This window comes from Lynx rufus, unplaced genomic scaffold (assembly GCF_022079265.1).
Source record: "Lynx rufus isolate CCGP_SWC_20201006 ecotype Redwood Valley unplaced genomic scaffold, mLynRuf1.p SCAF_2, whole genome shotgun sequence".
NCBI classification, from domain to species: Eukaryota; Metazoa; Chordata; class Mammalia; order Carnivora; family Felidae; genus Lynx; species Lynx rufus.
In genome coordinates, this window is record NW_025814834.1 from 204,335,219 (window position 1) to 204,359,970 (window position 24,752).

Here is a 24,752-nt window from a genome sequence, read left to right on the forward strand (position 1 = left end):
TGTGTGAGGTATTTTCTGTTGGTGCCTTCAGATGATGTACGTCTCGCCTCCTTTCTTCCTGATTTGGATCTCAGGAGGCCGACCTGCATGGAGTGCTTCAGTGGGTCCCTTATCCTCCGGCTTCCATGTGAATTTTTCCAGTAGAAGACATGAGTAGGAGATCAGAGGGTTTGGAAGGAGATGAAGTGAGGGTATTAATCCAGAGGCCCCTTCCCTCCCAAGTTGCTGCGTCGTGGCTGCATATACATCTACTGAGGCTTGTGTCCAGTCTCATACAGATCTCTGCTCTAGTTATGTTGAAATCTTTCTTCTCTTGGCCTCGGGGTGGTAATGGCTCTCCTCAGGGTACCATACCTCCATTCCTTCTTGACTCCCTCAACCCTGCCCGTACCTTTGTGATTAACCGTTGCCAAATGCATCTCAGATGAACATTTTCCTGGAACCCCGATGGTCACATTCACCGAAGGTAACTCAAGTTTCTATTACCAAAAGAAAGGGAAATGAATACGGAGCAGGCAAAGGTAATCAGATAGTGAGCCTGGTTTGCTAGGCCTATTGCAGTAATGCAGACCAGGGACGATAGTGCCTTCAACAAGGGTCGTAGGGAAGGATGTGGTGAAAAACGGTATGATCCTGCCTGTATCCGAGAGGCAAAGCTAACAAAATGTGCTGATGAGTTACACGGAAGCATGAACATTCGAGAGGAAAGCAGTTGGAAGAAATAGCTCTGGTGTGGTGATTTGGGAGGGAGGTGTGATGGGTAGTTGAAATCATGGGTGCGGATGAGATGAGCCAGGGAGAGCAAGTGAAATAGAGCACGAAAAGTAGAGGACAGAATCCAGAACAACGTCAGTCTTTTACACGGTGGGCAGGGGAAGGGTTGCCATCTTGTGTCCATCAGGCTAGGTTGCGAGCAGCTTGAGAACAAGAAGGGAATCTGCCCATCTTTCTTCTTTACCGTTGCGCCCAGCAAGGTGTTGGGCACACACGGATAATAAGTGCTTCTTATGAATGAATTTTATACGGTTTCACGTTTCTAACACTCCCTCCTCCTGAGGTTTGAGTTACAGGCAGAGAAAAACAAGGGAAAGAGAAATCGATCTCTTGTGGCTCAATCCACTGAAAGCTGTGCCAAGGCTGATAAGCGTTTTGCTGTCCTGGAAAACTCAAGTAGAACCTGTCAGATGATGCTAGAAAGCCTCAGCGGCTCATCGCCTGCCTTTCGGGAGAATTTCCAGACAGGCGATTTCATTGCAGATTTTGTTATTCTTATTTGATCAGATCGAAAAGTCAATACTTTAAAAAGTCGTTGCAGGGGCGCCTGGGTGGCGCAGTCGGTTGAGCGTCCGACTTCAGCCAGGTCACCATCTCGCGGTCCGTGAGTTCGAGCCCCGCGTCAGGCTCTGGGCTGATGGCTCGGAGCCTGGAGCCTGTTTCCGATTCTGTGTCTCCCTCTCTCTCTGCCCCTCCCCCGTTCATGCTCGGTCTCTCTCTGTCCCCATAAAAATAAATAAACGTTGGAAAAATAAAAAATAAAAAGTCGTTGCAGAAGTGTTAGATGTAGTAAAAGATCTCTTTCTTACACTCATGCATTGCTGGCGGAAAAAAGGGTACAACCATTTTTTGGACACGGCCAGTTAAGTCAAGCTAAATGTATACCTACCCAAGACCCAGAAATTGCTCCCCTAGTTACACACTCAAGAGAAATGTAAGCAAATGTGTACATACATGCTGCTCTTAGTATCTTTACCCATAATGTCCTCAAAACGGAAATATTCCAAATATCTGTCAACAGAAGAATGGATAAACAAACTATGGTATATTCGGTCAATGGAATAGTGCACAGTCATAAAAAGGAATGAACTAATGATGCACATAATAGAATAAATCTCCAAAAACAAAAAATGTGGAGTTAAAGAAACCAGACACTGAAGAGTTGTAGACATTATCCCATTCATATGAAGTCCAAGAGAAGTCAAAACTAATCTATGGTGATTCACATCAGAATAGTGACTGCTTCTGAGGGGTAGGATTGAGTAGAAAGGGGTATAGGAGCACATTAAGGGTTCATGGGAATGTTCTTTTCACATTATACATTCAACACATATTTTTGGATGTCTGCTGTTTGCCAAGCACTGTTCTAGATATTGGGAAAATAGCAGTGAACAAAACAGACCAAGTCCCTGCTTTTATACAGATCTACTTCAGCTCTTTCCATTGGCTGCATAGATAGCATCAATGCATTTTATTATTATTATTTTTTACCTTTTTAATGTGTATTTATTTTTAAGAGAGAGACAGAGTATAAGTGGTGGAGGGGCAGAGAGAGAAGGAGACACAGAATCCAAAGCAAGCTCCAGGCTCTGAGCTGTCAGCATGGAGCCCGACGCGGGGCTCGAACCCACGAGCTGTGAGATCATGACCTGAGCTGAAGTCAGATGCTTAACCAACTGAGCCACCAAGTCATCTCCAATGACTTTTAAATAGAAAAAAAAAAAAAAAGTGGCCTGTCCTTTTTTTTTTTTTTTTAACATTAATTTATTTTTGAGACAGAGAGAGACATTATTTTTGAGACAGAGAGAGACAGAGCATGAACGGGGGAGGGTGAGAAAGAGAGGGAGACACAGAATCTGAAACAGGCTCCAGGCTCTGAGCTGTCAGCACAGAGCCCGACGCGGGGCTTGAACTCACGGACCACGAGATCGTGACCTGAGCCGAAGTCGGATGCTTAACCGATGGAGCCACCCAGGTGCCCCAGTGACCTGTCTTTAAATACAGATAATGACAAGACTAAGGAACTTTCTTCTCATTTTGTTTTTTATTTGCTGATGGGAAGGCAACAAAATACAGTGGAAAGAGCATGGGATTTAGGAGGTCAGCTCCACCATTAGCCACCGTTGTGTGACTGTTGAGCAAACTCTTTAAACCTTACTGAACCTTACTTTTCTCATGTGTTGAATGGCATCAATGACACCCGCTTTGTAGGGTTGTTTTATAAAGTGCCAGACACGTTACAGATGTTCAGTACACAGTAGCTGGTTTACAAGTAAACTTTATTCAAGGCAGCAATATTTTGCCTCCCTTGCAGCCACGTATGACTTAATTTTGCCCAATGAGATATGAGCAAAAAGAAGCTTCCTCAGCTGGGAGAAGTACCCTTTTGCCCTTCTACAGTTTCTCTTTCTTCTAGCCCGAGGTGTGAATGTGATGGCTGGAGCTCCAGCAGCCATTATGGACCAGGAGGTAACCCTGAAGATTGAACGCTGGAATGACGGATCAAAAGGATGAGGGGCCTGAATCCCTTGTGAGACTGGAGCTGCCCGCCCTGGGTTGCCTGTATCTAGCCTGCCTTTACTTGAGAGACAAATATTATTATTTTACATTGTTAGGTGTCTGTTGCAGCCAAACCTAATCCCCACTGATATGCCTAGCAAATCCTCCCACAGTCTAAACTGTTCACCGATGAATCCTCAGCTCCTATAACGATATCGGTTCTGATACACAGTGCTCAATACATGTGGAAAAGAGAAAGGGAGGGAGGAAACAGAGCTGTTTCTGATTGTGAGAGAGGTCACCTCACGGGAGAGCATATAATGTGAAAGGAAGAAGGCCGAAGATAGAAGCCTGATTGCCAATTCAGTTGGTCTCTCTCTCCCTCTCCCTCAATCTCTCTTCCCCCCCACCTTCCCTCCTACCCCTCAGGCTAATTAATGTGCATTTGGGTTTACTAGATATTTAAATTCCTAATCTGCCGCACACTCCAGATCTCCTGTGGGATTTGTCTCGCAGGTGCCTTTGACTGAAGAGCCTTTAATTTCACCTGCCTCCCTGGTGACATCCTCATTTGTCCTGGAACATCAGTCATTCCCCCAACAGGAGAGTTGCAACGTGATCCAATAGCTCGTTGGAGGAGCGAAGCTTCTTACCGGCATCACATTCAGCGTTGGTTGGGAGATGTAGTGATGTGCATTGTTGATGTTTTTCATGTTCTCATTATAAAAATTAGTCTTTCCCTGTACAGATCATTTGAAAACAAAGGATAAATAAGAAAATTCAAATCATTTACAACCTCATGGTCTAGAGATAGCCACAATTCAATATTTGAATTGGTCTATTTGGTATATTTCTTTCCAGGCTTTTTGGTAAGATTAAGTATATTACTGGACTCATTCAATTCAGATCTCCCATTTATTTAGCTTCACGTTATATTGCAAGTGTTTCCTTGTGTTGTTAAATTATTATTATTATTATTATTATTATTTTAGAGAGAGAGAGAGAGCATGCAAGCAGGGGAGAGGTGCAGAGGGAGAGAGAGAGAGAGAGAGAGAGAGAGAGAGAGAGAGAGAGAATCTTAAGCAGGCTCCATTTTCAGTGGGGAGCCCAACTTGGGGCTCCATCCCATGACCCTGGGATTATGACCTGAGCCAAAATCAAGATTCAGACATTGAACCTACTGAGCCACCCCGGCGCCCCATTCTTTGTGTTTTAAAATACTATTTATAAAAATATATTTTTTGATGGCTACATAATATTGCATTGTTTGTACTCTGTTATTCATCTAATCATCCATTGTTAGAATCAAGGTTTCTTTAGAATTTTGTCTTCTATAATTAACTAAACAACAGGTACCTTTATACGTTTTTAAAACTCTTCTTGGAAGTTGACAAAATGAATTTCAGAACAGTTGTACACATCATACAATCCCACATCCTCAATGTACACCTTACCACATCCTTAATAATATTGGGTATTGTATTTATTTTAAAAGCCTTTCCTGTTTCGTAGGCAGAAACAACCCCATGACATCTCGATTACCGGAGAGGATGAACATTTTTTCACGTGTATTTATGAGCTATCAACATTGTCTGACTGATTGTAAGAACACATTATATACTGTGGATAGTAACCCTGTGATTACTATACTTTTTGAAAATTTCCTTAGTTTGTTTTCCCTTTTGAATTTTTTCTTTTTTTAATAGACCGATGTTTAAAAATTTTTAAAACTAGTTTATTTCTTTTGAGAGAGAGAGCACGAGGGGAGGGGATAGAAGGAGAGGGAGAGAGAGAATCCCAAGTTTGACGTGGGGCTCAAACCACAAACCGTGAGATCACGACCTGAGCTGAAACCAAGAGTCAGATTCTCAACTGACTGAGCCACCCAGGCACCCCTAAAATTTTTGTTTAAAGGTAGAGGCACCTGGATGGCTCAGTCAGTTGAGCATCTGACTTGGGCTCAGGTCATGATCTCATGGTTTGTGAGTTTGAACCTCATGTCAGGCCTGCTGCTGTTGGCACAGAGCTTGTTTCAGATCCCCTGTCCCTCTCTCTCTGCTCCTCTCTCAGCTTGTGCTCTGTCAAAAATAAATAAAACATTAAAAAAAATTTTAAGGTAAATGTATCTATAGTTTGCTTCATAATTTCTTCGTTTGCTTTCCCCTGGTTAATAGTGACCCTCATTTTTTTTTTGATTTTGTATTTTTTATATTTATCACTTGAGTTCGAATGAAATTTATTTTAGTATAAAAATATACAGGGCGCCTGGGTGGCTCAGTCGGTTAAACGTCCGACTTCGGCTCAGGTCATGATCTCGCGGTCCGTGAGTTCGAGCCCCGCGTCGGGCTCTGGGCTGACCGCTCAGAGCCTGGAGCCTGTTTCCGATTCTGTGTCTCCCTCTCTCTCTGATCCTCCCCTGTTCATGCTCTGTCTCTCTCTGTCTCAAAAATAAATAAACGTTAAAAAAAAATTTAAAAAATATAGGTAAGACTCTAACTTAAATTCTTTTTTTAGATAGATTTTTAAATTTTTTTTCCTTTTTTTTCATGTTCATTTATTTTGAGAGAGAGAATATGTGTGCCCACAAGCAAGGGGGGAGCAGAGAGAGAGGGAGAGAGAATTCCAAGCAGGCTCTGTGCTGCCAGTGCAGAGCTCAACCCGGGGCTCGATCTCACAAACCATGCGATCATAACCTAAGCCAAAATCAAGAGTCAGCCACTCAACTTACGAAGCCACTCAGGCACCTTGATTTTTTTTTTTTTTTAATTTAAGTAATCTCTATACCCAATGTGGGGCTTGAACTCACACCCCCAAGATCAAGAGTCACATGCTCTACCTAATGAACCAGCCAGGCACCCCTTAAATTCTTTTTCCAGTGGTTCTAATGTTAATTATTAAAGAATCCATTTAACCCACTGTTTTGTATACATACAATTTGGCATATATAAAAACACAGTAGATATATATTTCTGGTTATTTCTTCTGTTTTATTGATCTAGCTGTTAATAGAAACTATTTTGATCATTGTAGTTTTATTATCTGGAAGGCAAAGTCAGGGTACACATATTTTCAAATATTTTCCAGAAAAGTTTTATTAATTTATAATGCCTCCTTCCTGTCTCCCCCTTCCTACCCTCAAACTTCAGCAGTGTGTGAGAGAGACATTCTCAGGGCTACCGGCACTTTACTTAAAAGTCTTCAAAAAAATGGGGTACCTGGGTGGCTCCGTCGGTTAAGCATCCGACTCTTAATTTCGGCTCAGGTCATGATCTCTTGGTTCGTGAGATCGAGCCCCACGTCAGGCTCTGCACTGACAGTGTGGAGCCTGCTTGGGATTCTCTCTCCCCCTCTCTCTCTCTCTCTCTCTGCCTCTCTCCTGCTCACTCTTTCTCTCTCAAAAATAAACAAATAAACTTAAAAAAAAAAGTCTTCAGAAAACTGTAGGCTCCCATCCTGGTTGTGCTACTGACCAGTTGTTGAACCTTGAGAACATCTCACATGCTTTAAGCCTGGTTCCTCTTCAGCTAAATGAAAATTACAGTGGTACCTCCCTCCTAAGATGGTTTTGAGTTCAAAACGAACGGTTTATTGAAAGCTGGGGAACTATAAAATCCTAACAGAAATGGAGGCAATTGATAATGATTACATTTTTGTAAAGAGAAACATGTCTTAAACAAACAAACAAACAAACAAACAAACAAACAAACGTAAGGGGTGCCTGGCTGCATCCAGGACTCTTGATCTCAGCAGGGTGGCGAGTTCAAGCACCGTGTTCCGTGTGGAGCCTACTTAAAATAAACAAACAAAAGAACATGTGGATGGTTTTGAGGTTTGGGTATGGAAATTCGTCTCTCAGTGCGCTCTGAAGTCTGGATGCCTCACAAGGTTCCATCTTGCCCTGTTGCTTTGAATTGCAAAGAATCAGTTCCATTTGCCTGCAGACCCAGAGGCTCCTGAATTAACTGCAGATCGGTTCAAGAGCCTTCAGGAGCCGAGATGTCACTCCACACAGGAAGGAGCGGCTCTCTAAGCGTTTTGATCCTTGACTTTGTTAGGCGGAGACACTATTTCCTGATTCACTTGAGCTGCAGATGGGTTGAGGAGGATACGAGCTAGATGACCATAATTAGGGAAGGAAGTATGGGGGGGGGGGGTGCACGCACATAAAGAGAAAAATGGAACGTGGAAAACAGACAGCTGCCTGCATGGACCAGGGATTCAAATTATTTTAATTTTTCTTGAATATCAGTCAGGGTTTGATCGGGGAACAGAAATCACAACAGTGATTTGAACCGAAAGAGTTTAATGGAAAGAATTGTTACTGACATGAGGTTATCAAACTAGGGGCTCTCAAACCCAACGGGCAGAAAGAACTTTAAGGGATCATGGCGTTAACAACTGCGGAAAGCGGTGACCATTCCGAGGGTGAAGGGGACCAAGGTAAGAGGTCGTAATGATGAAAACTTAACAAGATAAGAGGTTATTCAGCCATAAAAAGAAAAGAAATGCCGACATGGGCTAGAACTTGGAATGAACCGTGAAAACATGCTGGCTGGAAGAAGCCAGGCATGTAAGCCCACATATTACACGATTCCGTTCATGTGGAAGTCCAGAATCGGGAAATCTATAGAAACAGAGAGTGGGTTGGCGACTCCTTATATAAATGGAATCACACAGTATTTGTCCTCTTGTGTCTGGCCTATGCACTTAGCATACTGACCTCAGGTTCAGCCGTGTCCTAGCATGTGTCAATATTTCCTTCCCTTTAAGGCTGACAAATCCTCGTGTGCATCCGTTGACGGGCGCTTGGGTTGCTCCCATCTTTTGGCCATCACGAAGAACGCTGCTCTGAACACGGGTGTATAAATATCTGAGGCCCTGCTTTCAGTTCTTTTGTGTCTGTGGCCAGAAGTGGCATTTCTGGAACACGGGGTAATCTATTTTGAATCTTTTGAGAAATCACCATACCGTTTGCCAGCGTGGCTGTGCCATTTTACATCCCCACTGCCAGTGCACCAAGGTTCCAAGGTCTCCACGCCCTCGCCAACGCTTGCTATCTTCTTTTCGGTGTTTCTTTTTGAGGGGGTGAAAATGTTCTAGAGTGGACTGTGGTGACGGTTACACATATTTGTAGATAGACTAAAAACTGTTGCATTACGTAAGTTATTTCATTTAAGTTTACTTATTTATTTTGAGTGAGGGAAGGAGAGCGAGAGGGGGAAGAACAGGGAGAGAGAGAGAGAGAGAGAGGGAGAGGGAGAGGGAGAATCCCAAGCAGGCTCCGTGCTGTCAGTGCAGAGCCCGATGCGGGGACTCGAACTCACGAACCCTGAGATAGTGACCTGAGCCGAAACCATGAGTCAGAAGTTTGACTGAGCCGCCCAGGCACCCCGAATCATACACTTTAGAGAGTGCATTGTATGGTATGTGATTTATGTCAGTAAGGCTGTTTAAAAAAAAGGTAGGAGGAGGGGTCCCGTGGATAAACCACACCCCCAGGCCTCCAGGAGGGTGTGCAGATATCGCTGAGGGGTGGGGGCCATGGAGCTGATCGCGTGAGAGTTGGAAAGAGCTGCAAACTAGACCCAACTGATGCTTCACTGAGGGGAGGAAGTGTCTCCAGAAGATGGGCACAGGAACAGGAAGTAGACAGGAAGGGGCGAGCCCCTTCCTCCTGCAGCCTCACGACCCCCTTCCTGAGCACGACCCCCTGCTCCCAGGAAGCAGCTAGCCCAGCAGAGAGGTGGTTTGCAGCCTCCCACGGCCATCCCCTAGAAGGGCAGGTTTGGAGCGGACAGAAAAATAGCTTCATGACTTGCTGTCTTCATCTGTTCTGGTTGCTATAATGAAAGAGCATAAACCGTGTGGCTTATCGACAACAGACATTGATTTCTTAGTTCTGGGGGCCAGACGCCCCAGATCATGAAGCCGGCATGGTGAGTTCTGATGAAAGCCCTCTTTCTGGTTATGGCCACTTCCTTCTGTCCCCTCACATGGTGGGGAGAGAGCGAGCCGGCTCTCTGACCTCTTGTAAGGACACTGATCCCATTCACGAAGGCACAGAGCACGTGTGTGTATCAATCAGTGAAATACAAACAGTTGAGTTAGTTTTGTGCAGGGTTTCCAGCGCCTTGATAGAACAAAGTACATATCTGTGTACAAGCTGCGAAATACAAATTGTATAATACCCGTGGTTCCCATACAAGCGAAGGGCTCTTCTATTTGCATTTAAGATGGGTATTGCACGAAAGAAAAATGGCAAAAAATTGTCCCCTTAATGATACTTTTCCCTGCTCTTTGAGCAAGCGCGGATTTTCCTTTGCACTTGTGTGAGTCTGTTTCCCCAAAGGCTTCCTGTCCCCCGAGTGTGAGGGGTGATTTTTGTCCCTGAGGAGGTGAGCTGGGCTGTCTGTGGCTTCCCCTTCAGGTGTGGAAGTGAGGGGCCCGCAGGCCGCCTTGTGCTGTAGGCAAAAGCAAGCAGGACTTCACACCAGGGGCTGAGATGCCTTTCCCCATCCTGCCTCCCTGTCCTCGTGGAGGGCCATGTTTCTTCAGCTCCATCCTGTCCCCCTCCCTGCCCCAGCATCCTTCCCATTGGGCCCCCACCGCCAGACATTCCAATGTTAGGGCTCCATCTGGGGCAAATGCTGCCCTGCGTCTGTAGAGTCTATTATGGTTTTCCAGTGAATCTGTCCTTTTGCTGCCCAGAGCACCCTTGTTCTTGGTACCTACTGACTAAGCCCTGGCACTGAGAAGAGGGGAGTGTGGCCGCTTAGGCTCCATATTGGACAGGAACTTTTAACGTATCTTCTTGGCATGATGAAATACCTTTTTTCCCCTCTTTCACCTGTTTTTTTTTTACATTATTCATTTATTTTAAGAGAGAGAGAGGGAGAGAGAGAATCCCCAGCAGGCTCCGTGCTGTCAGCCCCGTGCTGAAACGGGGCTCGAACCCATGAACCACGAGATCATGACCTGAGCTGAAACCAAGAGGCAGACGCTTAACAGACTGAGCCACCCAGGAACTCTTCCTCTCCCACTGAAGCTCAGGGAGTCTGTCTTCTTCCTCTGTGGGCTCTAGGGCTCATACAGACCCTCATAGGTTGGGTCCCAATCCCGTGAGGCCTCTCCTCCAACTCAGAGACACAGCACCAGCTTTAGCTGTAGCATCTCTGAGTTTCAGCTCCCCAGGGCCCCTCCTTTAGGCATAATATCCAAGTTTTAATAATTCCACCTGTCGTAGACTCCGGGTCTGGAGTTATTTCTCGTCCAGCAAGAAAGCAGGACACAGGATTAAAATGCTAGAGGGGCGCCTGGGTGGCGCAGTCGGTTAAGTGTCCGACTTCAGCCAGGTCACGATCTCGCGGTCTGTGAGTTCGAGCCCCGCGTCGGGCTCTGGGCTGATGGCTCGGAGCCTGGAGCCTGTTTCCGATTCTGTGTCTCCCTCTCTCTCTGCCCCTCCCCCGTTCATGCTCTATCTCTCTCTGTCCCAAAAATAAAATAAAACGTTGAAAAAAAATTAAAAAAAAATAAAATGCTAGAGATGGCTAATGTCCGGGAGAGCTCAAGAGCCCCGATTAAGGGTCCTTGCTCCGTGTTTATTAGGATCAGAAGGCTTACAAACATGGTCATGGACGTGCACAAAGAGACAGTGAAGCTGTGAACATTAACTCACGGGTGTGAGGGAAAGGGCATTTTGAAAATACGCGGGCTCAGGGGTTTGGGTTAATACAAAACAAAATCCTGGCACCCAGGCGGAAGGTTGTTTACAGAGGACTTGAGGCACCACCTCTGTTAACCTGAACTGGTCTAGGGGACAAGAAAGAGCTTGCTACCTCCGGGTCCACAAGGCTCAAACAACCTTCCTTTTGCTAATTCGCTCTGCTTTGGGCAACTTCGCCTTGCAGCCCTGTTTACCTAATTTGGTTCTTCCTTCCTGTTGTTCCTATTGTACTAAATTGGGGGTGTTTCCACCCTGAATACCTGATCTTGTTTACCTCTTCTGCCTTTGTTTTATATTGGGGCTTTGCCCATAACTATCTGGACTGGGGCCTTTGCCTCTCTCTCTCTCTATACCTATTTACCTAATCTTGTTTAGCCAGACTGGGGTGTGAGCCTCCTAAGTCTTTCTAATTCTGTCTGCCTTGTTAACCCATCAGTGCAGGCTCAGGGAATTCCTAAGCTCTCCCCCCACATCCAGCTTCTTCCCTGTCTTCCCCCAGCCCTCGGGTGGGGGCTGCTTCTTACCGCCGCTGTCTCGATGAGACTTCAGCATTGTCTCCTACCCTTTCAGTTGCCCAGTAAACAGCTTTCTACCTAGTTACCAATTCCTTATATTACATTTTCTGTTCCAGTAACTGGTATGGTTTCTGTCTCCTGACGGGACCCTGATTGACTCAATAGCTGCCTAAGAAATTATGTTCTAAGTAGGGCGCCTGGGCGGCTCAGTCGCCTAAGTGTCTGATTCTTGATTTCGGCTCAGGTCATGATCTCATGAAACCGTGAGTTCGAGCCCCGCTTTCTGCCTCCACCCCGACCGACCGTGCAGAGCCTGCTTGGGATTCTCTCTGCCCCTCCTCCACTCATGCTTGTTCTCTCTCTCTCTCTCTCTCTTTCTAAATAAATAAATAAATAAATAAAAACTTAAAAAAAAAAAAAAACTTACGCTCTTAGGCTACTCCAGACTCAGAGAAAGTTACATTCTGTGCTAAAAAAATGAATAAAGCGCCCCTAAAAGTAAAAGAATTCTTGTCTACTGACATATCAAAGACTGGATTTAATGGGGCCCCTGGGTGGCGCAGTCGGTTAAGCGACCGACTTCGGCTCAGGTCACGATCTCGCGGTCCGTGAGTTCGAGCCCCGCGTCGGGCTCTGGGCTGATGGCTCCGAGCCTGGAGCCTGCTTCCGATTCTGTGTCTCCTTCTCTCTCTGCCCCTCCCCCGTTCATGCTCCGTCTCTCTCTGTCTCAAAAATAAATAAACGTTAAAAAAAAAAAAAAAAAGACTGGATTTAAAATATATAGAGGGGGCACCTGGCTGGTTTAGTCAGAGGGGCATGTGACTCTTGATCTCAGGGTTGTGCGTTTGTTGGGTGTAGAGATTACTAAAAAATAAACTTTAAAAGTTATATATGTACATATATATACACATACATACATATATGTACATATATACACATATACATATGTATATGTATATACACATATGTATGTGTATATACATATATCTATACACACATGTATATGTGTACATACATAGAGAGAGAGAGAGAGAAACTTTGGAGTCAGTTACATCTGGGTTTGAATCCAGGCTCTATAACTTACACACCAAGTGGCCCTGAGTAAATTACTGAACTTCTTTGAGCCTCAGTTTCTGTGCTTATAAAAGGAGGACAGAGCAGCCTCCTTGCAGAGCTGTTGTGAGAAGGGAGGGAAATGACACAGTAGGAGGAAGAGCTCAGAAGCTAGTGGTGGATGTGGAACATAGGCTGCGCCAGGACTTGGCGCAGTGGGGGAGGAAAAGACTGGAGACCCCAAGACCTGGGTTCTAGTCCTGGGTCTGCAGGTAACTAGCCAATGGACCCCTCTGCGGGGCCCCCCCTCTCCTGACACGTGAAACACCATGTTTGAGTCACATCAAGCCAAGTTTGGTTCCCGAATGCCGGTGTCTTCTTATGGGTCTGTGGCAAGATGAGGCAAATAATAACACTGGCCTACATTTTTCATAACACTAAATTATTCAGCTTAAAGGACTAGCCTTTATGGTGAGATTTTGCCTGTTTAGTATTTGGATATTAGTGTCCTGTTTATTGAAATGATAGTATAGGGGCGCCTGGGTGGCTCAGTCTGTTAAGTGTCCGACTTCAGCTCAGGTCATGATCTCACAGTCTGTGAGTTTGAGCCCCGTGTCGGGCTCTGTGCTGACAGCTCGGAGCCTGGAGTCTGTTTCAGATTCTGTGTCCCCCTCTCTCTCCACCCCACCCCTGCTTGTGCTCTGTCTCTCTCTGTCTTTCAAAAATGAATTAACATTAAAATTTTTTTAAAAAAATAAAAAAATAAAGATAATTTAAACAGCATGTTAATGGTGAATGAATAGGCAGACATATCAGTGGGGGAGAGCAGAGAGTCCAGAAAATTTAGAAAGTTAGCGTATTAGAGAAATGTCATCTCAATTCCATTATGTTTATAAAATACTTACGTATAAAAATATATTTGATAGAAATAATTGGATTATATGTAAAACAAAACACACAAAACAAAAAGATTTTTTCATAGCAAAAAAAAAAAAAAGCCACATAAGCTAATCAAAAAGCAAATACACTGGGGAATACTTGAAATTCACATCACAGAGAAAGGGTTAATTGATGCAAAATACAAATAGCACGTTCAAATCAATGAGACCAATAAGGCCAGAGAATGTGGGCGAAGACTGCACAGTTGGCAGACAAGGATACACAAATGCGTATAAACGTGTGCTAAGATACCCCGCGTCATTCATGTGAAGAGGAATAAATGTCTGTGACTTGAACGTTTTGGTAGAAGATGACATTTTGGGAAAAGTAGAAGACATTATACGACAGCTATCTAATTTCCTGAATCCGTCTGGGATGCTTACAAGGATCAGAGTGTGACTGACATCTGCAAAGATGTATTTCTGGGGCTGTTGTTTTCATGACAAACAGGCTTTTGGAGAGTCAAAGGTGGCCTTTGTGGATTGTTGCTGTTGCTGTTCTTTAACTTACAAAACGATCCTGACGAATAAGTGCACGAACGTTTCTAGGGAGCAACGGTGAAGATTCACATTCCGGTGTCAAGGTGAGAAGGCAGCAGGCACCGTTTGCCCTGCCGCGAGAATCTTCTCTCGTCGCACTGGTCTCTTAGCGCATCCGGGCTCCTGTAACTAAAACATCCGTGGACTGGGTGGCTTAAACAAACAAGCATTTATTTCTCGCAGCGCCGGAGGCCGGGACTTCCAAGACCAAGGTGCCAGCAGATATAGTCTTTCTCGCTGTGTCCTCACTTGAGCAGAAGGGGCGAGGGAGCTTGTTTAACGAGGGCACTATGAGATCAAAGAAAATATACATATTGGTCTCTGCACCTTGTCCCTGGCACAGAGCTCCTAAAACCCTTGTAGTCTCCTCAGTGGTAAGAACATCGAGAATATCTCTGGCTCTAATATTTGTCTTTGACCTTGTCTCTGACTCAGGGCTCCTAAACCTTGTAAATTTGTGAGTGATAAGAGTACTAGGAGGGGCGCCTGGGTGGCGCAGTCGATTAAGCGTCCGACTTCAGCTCAGGTCACGATCTCGCGGTCCGTGAGTTCGAGCCCCGCGTCGGGCTCTGGGCTGATGGCTCAGAGCCTGGAGCCTGTTTCCGATTCTGTGTCTCCCGCTCTCTCTGATCCTCCCCCGTTCATGCTCTGTCTCTCTCTGTCTCAAAAATAAATAAACGTTAAAAAAAAAAAAAAGAGTACTAGGAGCTTCTTTTATTCTTCTTCTTCTTTTTTTAATGTTTATTTATTTTTGAGAGACAGAGAGACAGCACGAGCAGGGGAGGGGCAGAGAGCGAGAAAGAGGATCTGAAGCAGGTTCCAGGCTGTCAGCACAGAGCCCGACACGGGGCTCGAATCCGCAAACTGTGAGATCATGACGTGAGCCAAGGACGGACCCTTAATGGACTGCCCACCCAGGGGCCCCAGGAGCATTTTTATGCTAACGAGGCGACACTGGCGGGGGTCCTGGATGGGGGCTGGTCCGCCTGAATGGAAGATGGGAATTCTCAGCCCTACCCTCCCTCCCCTGGAGAGGAGAGAGGGGTTGGAAACGGAGTTACTCATTGCTCAGGCCTATGCAGGTAGCCTCCATAAAATCCCAAGGATACAGGGGAAGTGGGCAAACACATCCGTAAAGGGAGGTTCATGGGCCCGAACTCCTTGGGGACAGAAGCTTCTGCGCTCAGGGCTTCCCCATTGCTTCAATATAATATAACATCCTGATGGAATGCTGGACATAGTTGCCAGACTTTGTAACTATGAGCTTATCCGATCCTCATAAGAATCTTCAGGTGGACACTGTTACTGTGCCTGTTTCACAGATGGAGCTCAGACAGTTTAAGTAACTTGTCGATGTCACACAGCTACTAAGTGGGGAGCTAGGAATCAAACCTAAGCAGTTGGCCACAGAGTCTATACTCTTAACCACTGCAGGAAAAAAAAAAAAAAAAAAAAAAAAAGGCAGGGGGGTGCTTAATTCAGCCTTAACTGCCATCACGGGCCTTTCTAGAACTGCACTGTTACTACAGCAGCCATACTCTAGCTATATGTGGGTATTTAACTTTAATTAAGTTTAAATAAAATTAAAAACCTAGTTCCTAGGTTGCACTTGCCACATTTAAAGGGCTCAATAGCCACATCTGGTTAGTGGCTGCTGTACCTCGCGGCACAGACATAGAACAATCCCACCCTCGCAGAAAGTTCTATGGCGCAGCACCGTTCTAGATAACTTTAGAAAGTACTAGCCAAACATAAGACTCAAACTCAACAGGTATCACGTGGTTTTTTTTTTTTTAACGAAACACCACTTCGTAATGTTATTTGCAGCTAACACACCTATTTTTTTGAGACATACGACATGTCGTATCAGTCATGAAGTTCACAAAATATAAGCATCCACGCAGAATATATTCTAAGGCGACTTCACTTACACAGCTTCTCAGAGAAGCACGCAGTGTATTTTTTTGCCTACCGGCCACTGCTGGACCAGATTTGGAGTTCATACGCGTGCAGGGTGGAGTTGCTCCAACACAAACTATCCTGATGGCTGTCTTGTGTGCACAGTACCATCGAGGTGGCTGGTTTCCATCAGGAAGGCAATGGACATATCAGTCCTCCTTTCCTACCCAGCAATCGGCTCCACGGTGCAGGAACCCCGGTGACCCGGCATCATCGCTTCAAGGGAGGGGTGCGGGGAGGGGCTGAGCTCTCGACAAAGCCCACAGGCACCTGGGTTTGAGCTGTCTGGTTAGAGAACCCAGAGTCCCAGCCTTGAGAAGAGGGGGGCAGAGTGGAGTGGAGAGGGGAAGACCAGAGAACAACGGACAGTTTAAACCCAGATCTGGTGACCCTGGTGTAGGCACTGGCCGCTAGGAAGGAGAGAGAGGTGGGAGACTTAACGCTGCTTGGAGCATTCAAGAGGGCTTGGGGGATGTCAGAGCCGAGAGAAAAAAATAAAGAATCGGGAATATGTGAGCGGAAAGTTGATGTCTGCTTGCCCCCCACCCCTGTCCCGGAACAGCAAGTGTCACCAGCTAACAGTTGACACTTGGGGAGAAAGGCTGGGAGACGATAGTCCAAGGCAGATTCAGAACTCTGGACCCACATCAGCTGTTCTTCCAGAATACCCAGGTACCTACCTGCCCCTGGCTTCCCCTCAGGAAGCTGCCACGCACTCTCTGCTCAGCCTTCCTGGAGCTCAGCTATGCCATCACCCCCAACCTGAAGGCAGGGGAGGCCCAGGCCCCGGGGGCAATGCCTGAGTGGCACTGAAACCATGACCGTCAGCTGACCGGAAACTATAATGCACTTTTACCCACTCATCTCATTCTTGCCTGGATTGGGACTAAAAGGCCCATAACCCAAACAGGGAAGGGGCAGAGTAAGGTTGGGAGCACATAACACACCAAAATGATCACCTGGGTTTGACACATTTAAATGGCTTCCCTGCGGGGCGCCTGGGTGGCTCAGTGGGTTGGGCGTCCGACTTCGGCTCAGGTCACCATCTCGCGGTCTGTGAGTTCGAGCCCCGCGTCGGGCTCTGGGCTGATGGCTCAGAGCCTGGAGCCTGTTTCCGATTCTGTGTCTCCCTCTCTCTCTGCCCCTCCCCCGGTTCATGCTCTGTCTCTCTCTGCCTCAAAAATAAATAAACGTTAAAAAAAAATTTTTTTTTTAAAAATAAATGGCTTCCCTGCTCACCTTCCATTTATCTGCTCTGCCCTCCCACCTCATCCCTGCCCACCTCAGAAAAATCACTTGGAAAATCTGAATAGCAGCAAAACCAGATTTTAATTCCCTTTTGTGTTTTGTTCTTGCAGGCTTTGCAGCTTGACCTTGAAAAGTGACTTTTATTATCCCTTCAGATTCTTTCTCTTACACTCTGCATAAGGCCTCCTTTCCAATCAGCGTTGATCCTGCCGTTCTCTTCCTCATGGATCATCAATGGCTCCCATGCGCACTAAGATGCACCTTGGTCTCTTCTGTCAGGTATTCAAGGCCTCCATGATTTGGCCTCCACTGGTTATCTTTTTTTTTTTTTTTTAACCTTTATTTATTTTTGAGACAGAGAGAGACAGAGCATGAACGGGGGAGGGGCAGAGAGAGGGAGACACAGAATCGGAAACAGGCTCCAGGCTCTGAGCGGTCAGCACAGAGCCCGACGCGGGGCTCGAACCCACGGACCACGAGATCACGACCTGAGCTGAAGTCGGATGCTTAACCGACTGAGCCACCCAGGCGCCCCTCCACTGGTTACCTTTCCAGGTTCCTCTCCCACCACCTTCTCTGCCTCTCCTTTCTTTGTCAACACCCACTCCCTATCACTGTGCCTTTGCAAATGCTGGCCCCTCTACCTGGGGGGTGTGTGTGTGTGTGGGGGGGGTGTTGCTGGTCAGCCCTAACTTCTATGCTTTGCTCAAACCTTAGTAAGATTTGCCCCCATCAATGAGTGAGGCCCCAAACATCTCCAATTCTTTTTATTTTTAAAATTAATTGATGGGGCGCCTGGGTGGCTCAGTCGGTTGAGCATCCGACTTTGGCTCAGGTCATGATCTTGCGGTCTGTGGGTTCGAGCCCCACGTCAGGCTCTGCGCTGACAGCTCAGAGCCTGGAGCCTGTTTCAGATTCTGTGTCTCCCTCTTTCTCTGCCCCTCCCCCACTCATGCTCTCTCTCTGTCAAATATAAACTTAAAAAAATAAATAAAATGAATTGAAACTGAATAGTTGCAGAAATTTTAATTTTTATTCTAAGTACACTCTACAGCACACATGAGGCTCGAACTCACAACCCTGAGATCAAGAGTTGCGTGCTCTACTGAGCCAACCCGGCACCCCCAAATCACCTTCAATTCTGAGTACCCTGTTCCAGGCTTGGGGTCTGACCTTTGGCAGCGCCTCCTCCCTCAAACTGTCCTTTTCCGTGGCCCACTGTTGCAAGGTGCACCTCTCCAGGCCTGCCCTGCCACGGTTTCCTGGGTATGTGTCTTCCTCTGCTGGTCTGGGGAGGCAGGAACCATGGTCATTCTTTACAGCCTTCACCATCCAAATGCTTATTAACATACAGGTAATGCCTCACAAATATTGTTGAACTGAGTGGACACCTATCCTAAAGAAAAAAGGTCACCGTCTGCTGCCTTGTTAGGCATGGAAGACGCAATACAGAAGTGGTTAAGACACAATACAGAAGTGGTTATCACAGGCGACAGATGCCGGGTTTTGAAGTCAAGGTACTAAATCGGTATTAAGCACAATCCATAAAGGTTAATGATCTATCAACACTGGTCTATTAACACTGTTATCTTGCCTATTAGTTAAAGACTGCCTAGGGAAACGTCAAGTGTAGTTCTAAGTAGTTATCACTGGATGGATGAATGCCACAGATCCTATGGGAATTATTTGACCTGCCAAGTGAACCCTAGACGGGAAACAAGGAATGCTAATTCCGACTTTCCAGGCAGGAGTGTGTCGGCCCCCCGGGGTTGTAGCAGACCGTCTCTCGCAATTATTAGGCTTTTGAGGTGTGGGATTCTTGGATTACATGCATCAGAATGACCTGTACTGCCAATTAAGAACGCAGACTCCGTTTCTGGGCCATTCCCACTTAGAATATCCGCGTTTGGGGTGTAGGAATCTGCATTTTAAATAAACTCCTTAGGGGATCCTTATGCTAAGATTTGCAAACTCTTGCCGTTCTCAAAAGTATAGTCAGTCTAGGGGAAGACAATCACGTGAGTAGCCTGAAAGAAAGCAGCAACCCTTACCGAGAATGCCCGCTTTTCCAGACATATGTGGGACCGTATGAAAGGAGGACCCAGCGTCTCTATCAGCTCCAAGTTAATTAACTAATAATTCAAGTCTGGTTTGTTGATCTATAAAGGAGAGGATGGAGGGGGAATGATGGAGGCTGTCTCTGAAATAAGAGCCCCCAGGCCTCCCAGAGGGCATTGGTGTGCAGGAAAACACCCATAATAAAAGAGCCAGATTTTCTGTCTATCCTTTTGTAAGTGATGCGACCGCCTTTTGCAACATGGGAAGGGATGTTTCTTCCTTTTCAGGCTAACGTATCATCACCGATGATCCTGAACGTTATTTCCCTCCTTCTCTTAACTTCTCCGTTCCTTTTGGGGGGGGGGGGGGGGCTAAAAAAAAAAAAAAGGCAATCATACAGTTCACAGAACCAAAAACAAATTAGCTTTCAAGCGCGGGTGGAATATGAACACATCAAGCACGTTTTCGCTAGAAAGGCACAGACAACCGGAAGGGGCACACGTGCGTTTTCTGCAGGTGAATGACAGAAGGGTCCCGGGGCTGGTCCGCTATGCCATGTGAAGACAACGCAAACGTTACGTGAAAATATGGAATCGCGAGCGAGATGGGGAGGATCAGGCAAGGGGAAGACTGGATTCAGGGGTCCCCAGCCTCTCCCTCGATGTGGAAAGGAGAGGGCAGGATCTGTCTTGTTTCAGCTGCGAGGAATGTGGCAGCTTGCGGTCACCAACGGGGGATGTTCAGTTACCATCCTCGGGGATGATGGGGGCTCTCCCAACCTGGGGGACGGGGGTGGGGGTGGGGGGCGGAACTGGGCGGGGTCTGAATCCCGCACTCGCCCCACCCACCCCGGAATACTGCTTTCATCCTCCCCCACCCCACCACCAAGCTGGTCATCCGGAATCTCCAAGCCAAGATAATATATTCTTTGCCAGAGACAAAGGCTCTTCCAGATCCCCTTCCGGAGAGTTCTCGGTTAAAAAAAAAAAAAGACTCGAAAGGCAAACTTCAGAATTCAGGGTTGAATCACTATCGGCAGGGCTTGAGCAGTTATAAAGGGAGCAAGGTGGGCTCATTCCTTCTTGGTGTGTTCCAGGACTCGGTAGGGAACCCCGGGGGCAGCCCCGGAGCTGTGTTCTTCTTGCATGACCGGAAGCGTGGCAGGAGCGCAGATCTCAGAAATGTTGTCGTTGTTTTCCAGGGCCCCATAGGAAAAAGAAGCTTTGAGGTCGGGCTGAACCGTCATTCCCTTGTCATGCATGTTTTGCATACCTGAAATGAAATCCATTTTCTCCACATCATTACGTGGTAAGGGGTGGGGGTGGGGCACAGGAGACTGCGTCTTCCTCCACCCCATCGCAGGCTAATTATAGTGCTGGGGGCGCTGATCACGTGCATTGCCAATTTCCTGAATGCTTTCGATCGAAAAAAGAACATCCAGAAATATGTGCTAGAAATATTACGGTTGCTAAGCAACCGGGGACGAATCTTCAGGAAATAATGCACACAGACCAGCCATTGTCAAGAGAGACCATGGGTTGGCCTAGCACGAGGTGGGAACGCGTGTTTGGGCCCCAGGGGGAGCAGAACCAGCACCGTGCTTCGAGCGTGGTAGATGCCAATACTTTCCTGCGGAATTAAATCAGGATCCAGCACATTTCATTATCCCCCTGGGAGAAGAGGGAGGGTAACTTTCGTGTCATGGACACGCGGCGGTGCCAGACGCATCAGGACACTCAGAAGGCGAGTTTCGACCTTTAACATTTAACATCCCTGATCCGCATAGAGGGCAGGTGCCAATCTGCCTACCGCTCCTGGGCACATATTGATGTTGGATTTCTTCTTACAGTTGAGAGCAGGGACTTTACTCCTGAATTCCGTTAGCCTTGTTCTACACTTTCCCCATCAGGCAGGACCTGACCTTGGAGGGCAACTCTCTTCCTGGCCTGGGAATTGAGACTTCAAATTCTCTTGCCGCTAGGCTGTCGTAGGAAACTGAACTCAAAGTGTCCTCCAGGAAACTCTGATGGCAATAACAGCAGGTGCCAGACTCCCGACTGCGCCTAGGCTCTGGGCTAAGCGCTCTACATCACAATGGTAACCACAGGGAGCATGAGGACAGCTAAGGGGTACTGAGTGTTGAGCTCCTGGCAGACAGCCGAAAAGCTTGATCTCACCTGATCCTCACAACTACTGATGAGGAGGAGAACGAGGCGGTTAGAGGTTATAGAACTTGCTTGAGGTCCCAAAGCCGGCAAGCGGCAGCGTTAGAGTTTAAACTCGGGTGGTCTGAGCGCTGAAGCCCACACTCTTAACAGGAATGCCGTGGGGCCGCCCTGCCCACTTCCACTTAATACCCCCCCCCGCCCCCCAATCCGAGCCTCATTATCCGGATGAGGACACAGATTCCAAGGGGTGAAGTTACAAAAGCTGAGGGGGGTGCCTGTTCCTTCGGGAAAAGGGTGCGCTTACCGGGCACGGCTTAGCTGTCGGATGTTTTCAAAGTTCTTAAGCAGCAGGACCACACCCACAGTCTAACAATTATGGGTTAACTGATTTATGGAAAATGAGGGCGATGTGCACCGTGGGGGGACTGTGAGACCTCTCAGTCAGAGGGTGTTAGAAAAGACTTCCAAGATTTGGATTTGTGTTAGGTGATTTGTGGGAGGAGTTTTCAGGAAGCAGGGCTTTGCTTTGGATTCGATACTACTTTGGAAGTGGAACTAATTCTGTACTTGGGGATCTGAATAATTCTTATCTGGATGGGGAGAAGACTGTACTGAGACTAATGTTGTGATTGGTAAGGAGGCAGCAGTCACTTGTGTTAGGTGGATGGTCAGTCCTCTGTGGATGGGACAATGTGCGTGTTTTGTCTGTGTTCATACATGACAGTGGAGTGGTCCTGTCTGTATCTTGATCTACCGATTTGGAGGGACCTTGTCTGATGTTGATGTGCTGTGAAATTGTTTATTTTCAGGCAGGGAGTGCTAAGGTCCAGCAGTGGCTGCCAAGGCAGCTCCCGGCTATCGGGCTGCTTTTTCCTTTAAAAAAAGAAATTTTTTTTTCTTTTAACGTTTTTTCATTTTTGAGAGACAGAGGGAAGGGGAGAGAGAGAGAGAGAGAGAGAGAGAGAGAGAGAGAGAGAGAGAGAGACAGAATCTGAGGCAGGCTCCAGGCTGTCAGCACGGAGCCTGATGTGGGGAACCCACGAACTGTGAGATTATGACCTAAGCTGAAGTCGGGTGCTTAACCGACGGAGCCACCCAGGTGCCCCTGCTTTTTCCTTTTTTTTAGAAACTGAATGCCTCTTGAACCGTAGCTACTGGTCGGTTGTGAAGGTCAATCTAGGTAGGCCAAATGCAAGGCTCTAATGCTGACCAGGGAATACAGGTAGTAGGAAAGGCACTGGGTTTAAACAGTTTTATTATTTTTTTTTTAATTTAATGAATTAACTAATTTATTTTTAAAGTTTTTAAAATTTAAGTAATTCTTACACCCCATGTGGGGCTTGAACTCACGACCCCGAGATCAAGAATGCTGTGCTCCACCAGCTGAGCCAGCCAGCGTCCCCCTCCTTTTTTTTTAAATTTTTTTATTTTTCGTGTTCTACCTGGCATCAGGTTGAACACGTGTTTGAAATTTTCAAAGATTTTTTTTTTTTTAAAGCAAAAGGGAAGTGAAACCAAACTGAACCAGGCATCTACCAAGTCGCAGACACTGTGCAAGGGAGCCTTTCACATATTATCCCACTACCCTGAGAGAAGGAATCCCAATTTACAAGGTCAGAGGCCTTGGCCTGTCCAAGGACATGCCCAAGGTCACAGAGCGGGTGGACATAGAGCTGGGATCGGAATCCAGGGCACCCGAACTCCAAGCCCACGTGGCACGGGACACGTCCGCTCGGAAGTGTCTGACGTGCCACGGCAACAGGGCAGGGTCTCCTTTCATCAACCTCCGACTTCCCCCCCGTCACAAGGTACAAAGAGGAAGCCCAGAGCCACATCCACAAACAGACCACAGAGTGTTGATATCTAAGATTACCTTAGGTTACCTTCTATTTTCCACTGGAAAATACATCTGTATATATGCATCTACAAGTACTCATATAGATATATACACATACACAGTTTGTGAACACACAAACACACATATACATACACATGCTTGCACACACACAGAGTTGACACCTCACCTATCTGGAATTCAGCTATCCAGCGCCCTCATCTATCCGGGACACAGCCGAGAAACAAGGAAGTAAGCAAAAAAGGCATCTGAGCAGCCATATTAGATGTTCTCGAAGTCCATGCACTAAAGCTCATGCACTTAACTCCTAGGAGAAACCGTAAGGCCCCAACTCAGAGCTTGTTTATCTTAATTTTATATACAATTCGAGCACGTTGGGTCAAGTGAGAAGTTGGACCTGGAGTTGCTGTACACAGGCAGGCTGGTAACAGCACGGATGACAGACGACAGCTTGAGAGCAAGATGAGGAAATAATATAAAAGAAGACACACAAACCATAGGGCCATTTAAAGCAGGGGCACCTCGGTCAGCCCTGAGAACACAGCTGTATCCCAGCGTCCTTTATTAAGGACTACCGGATGCCTTCAGTGTGGTTATAGTTTGTTCATTAGGCTGTCTTTTTAAGAAGTTGTTTTTTTTTTTTTTTTTAATGCTTATTTATTTTGAGAGAGAAAGAGAGAGAGCGTGCGAGCCAGGGGAGAGAGAGAGTCTCACACAGGCTCCGAGCCGTCAGCACAGAACCCAGCTTGGGGCTCGATCCTATGAACCGTGAGATCACGACCTGAGCCAAGATCAAGAGTCGGACGCTTAACCGACTGAGCCACTCAGGTGCCCCTTCATTAGGCTGTCTTAACGCAGGGTGGGGATTATGATCTGGAGAGAGTTCCGCCGTTATATCTAAAATAAAAATTAATTTTGAGCTAAAAAGTGAAAGCAGGTGGTCACCGGCAACCCACAGAACTTAGGTGGGCAAACCCGGATGGGGCTGGCCCAGTGTCTTAACTTTTCTCATCTGGGTCCCTGGAGAGGCTGGGCGGGCACGCCCCAGTTCTCCACAGCCCTCACGGCTCCCTTCTGTGCAGTGCTCTGCTGATTCACGCATTTGTGACTGTCAAGGACGAAACACATCTGAGCCTGTGCTGCTCAGTGTGAACCCCCAGCTCCCTGGGAAACTAGGCTTTCCAGAACAAGCCACTCCCTCGTGGAATCTAAGGAGTGAGGTTATAGTATTTGAATTTCATTCATCCTATATTCTTTCCCCTCTCTGGTCGTTCTATTCCAACTGGATGAGTGGAGTTTTCCTTTCACAGGTACGAAGCCTGATGGACAGATCATAATTCTATCCATTGTGAATCAGGATTGTCTTTAAGAGATCCCAAAATACACACGGGAACTGGCGAGATGGGCTCAAAACCAACTGAG

The 24,752-nt window shown here is 46.7% G+C and overlaps 1 protein-coding gene across 3 annotated transcripts in view; it reads right to left on the minus strand.

The window, feature by feature from the left end:
• Positions 1 to 18,287: 18,287 nt before the first annotated feature.
• NIPAL3 (NIPA like domain containing 3) overlaps positions 18,288 to 24,752 on the minus strand; it is a 51,850-nt gene continuing 45,385 nt past the window's right edge. Inside the window, exons 12-13 of one of the 3 annotated variants that reach the window (XM_047083279.1) lie at positions 23,500 to 23,637; positions 20,493 to 20,579 (exon numbers count right to left, since the gene is read on the minus strand). In XM_047083279.1, coding sequence (XP_046939235.1) covers positions 23,528 to 23,637 — 110 coding nt within the window. In that variant the 3' untranslated portion in view covers positions 20,493 to 20,579; positions 23,500 to 23,527. Of the gene's footprint in view, positions 20,580 to 23,499; positions 23,638 to 24,752 lie in introns of all 3 variants that reach the window. The other 2 variants (XM_047083277.1, XM_047083280.1) reach the window with 2 other exon arrangements.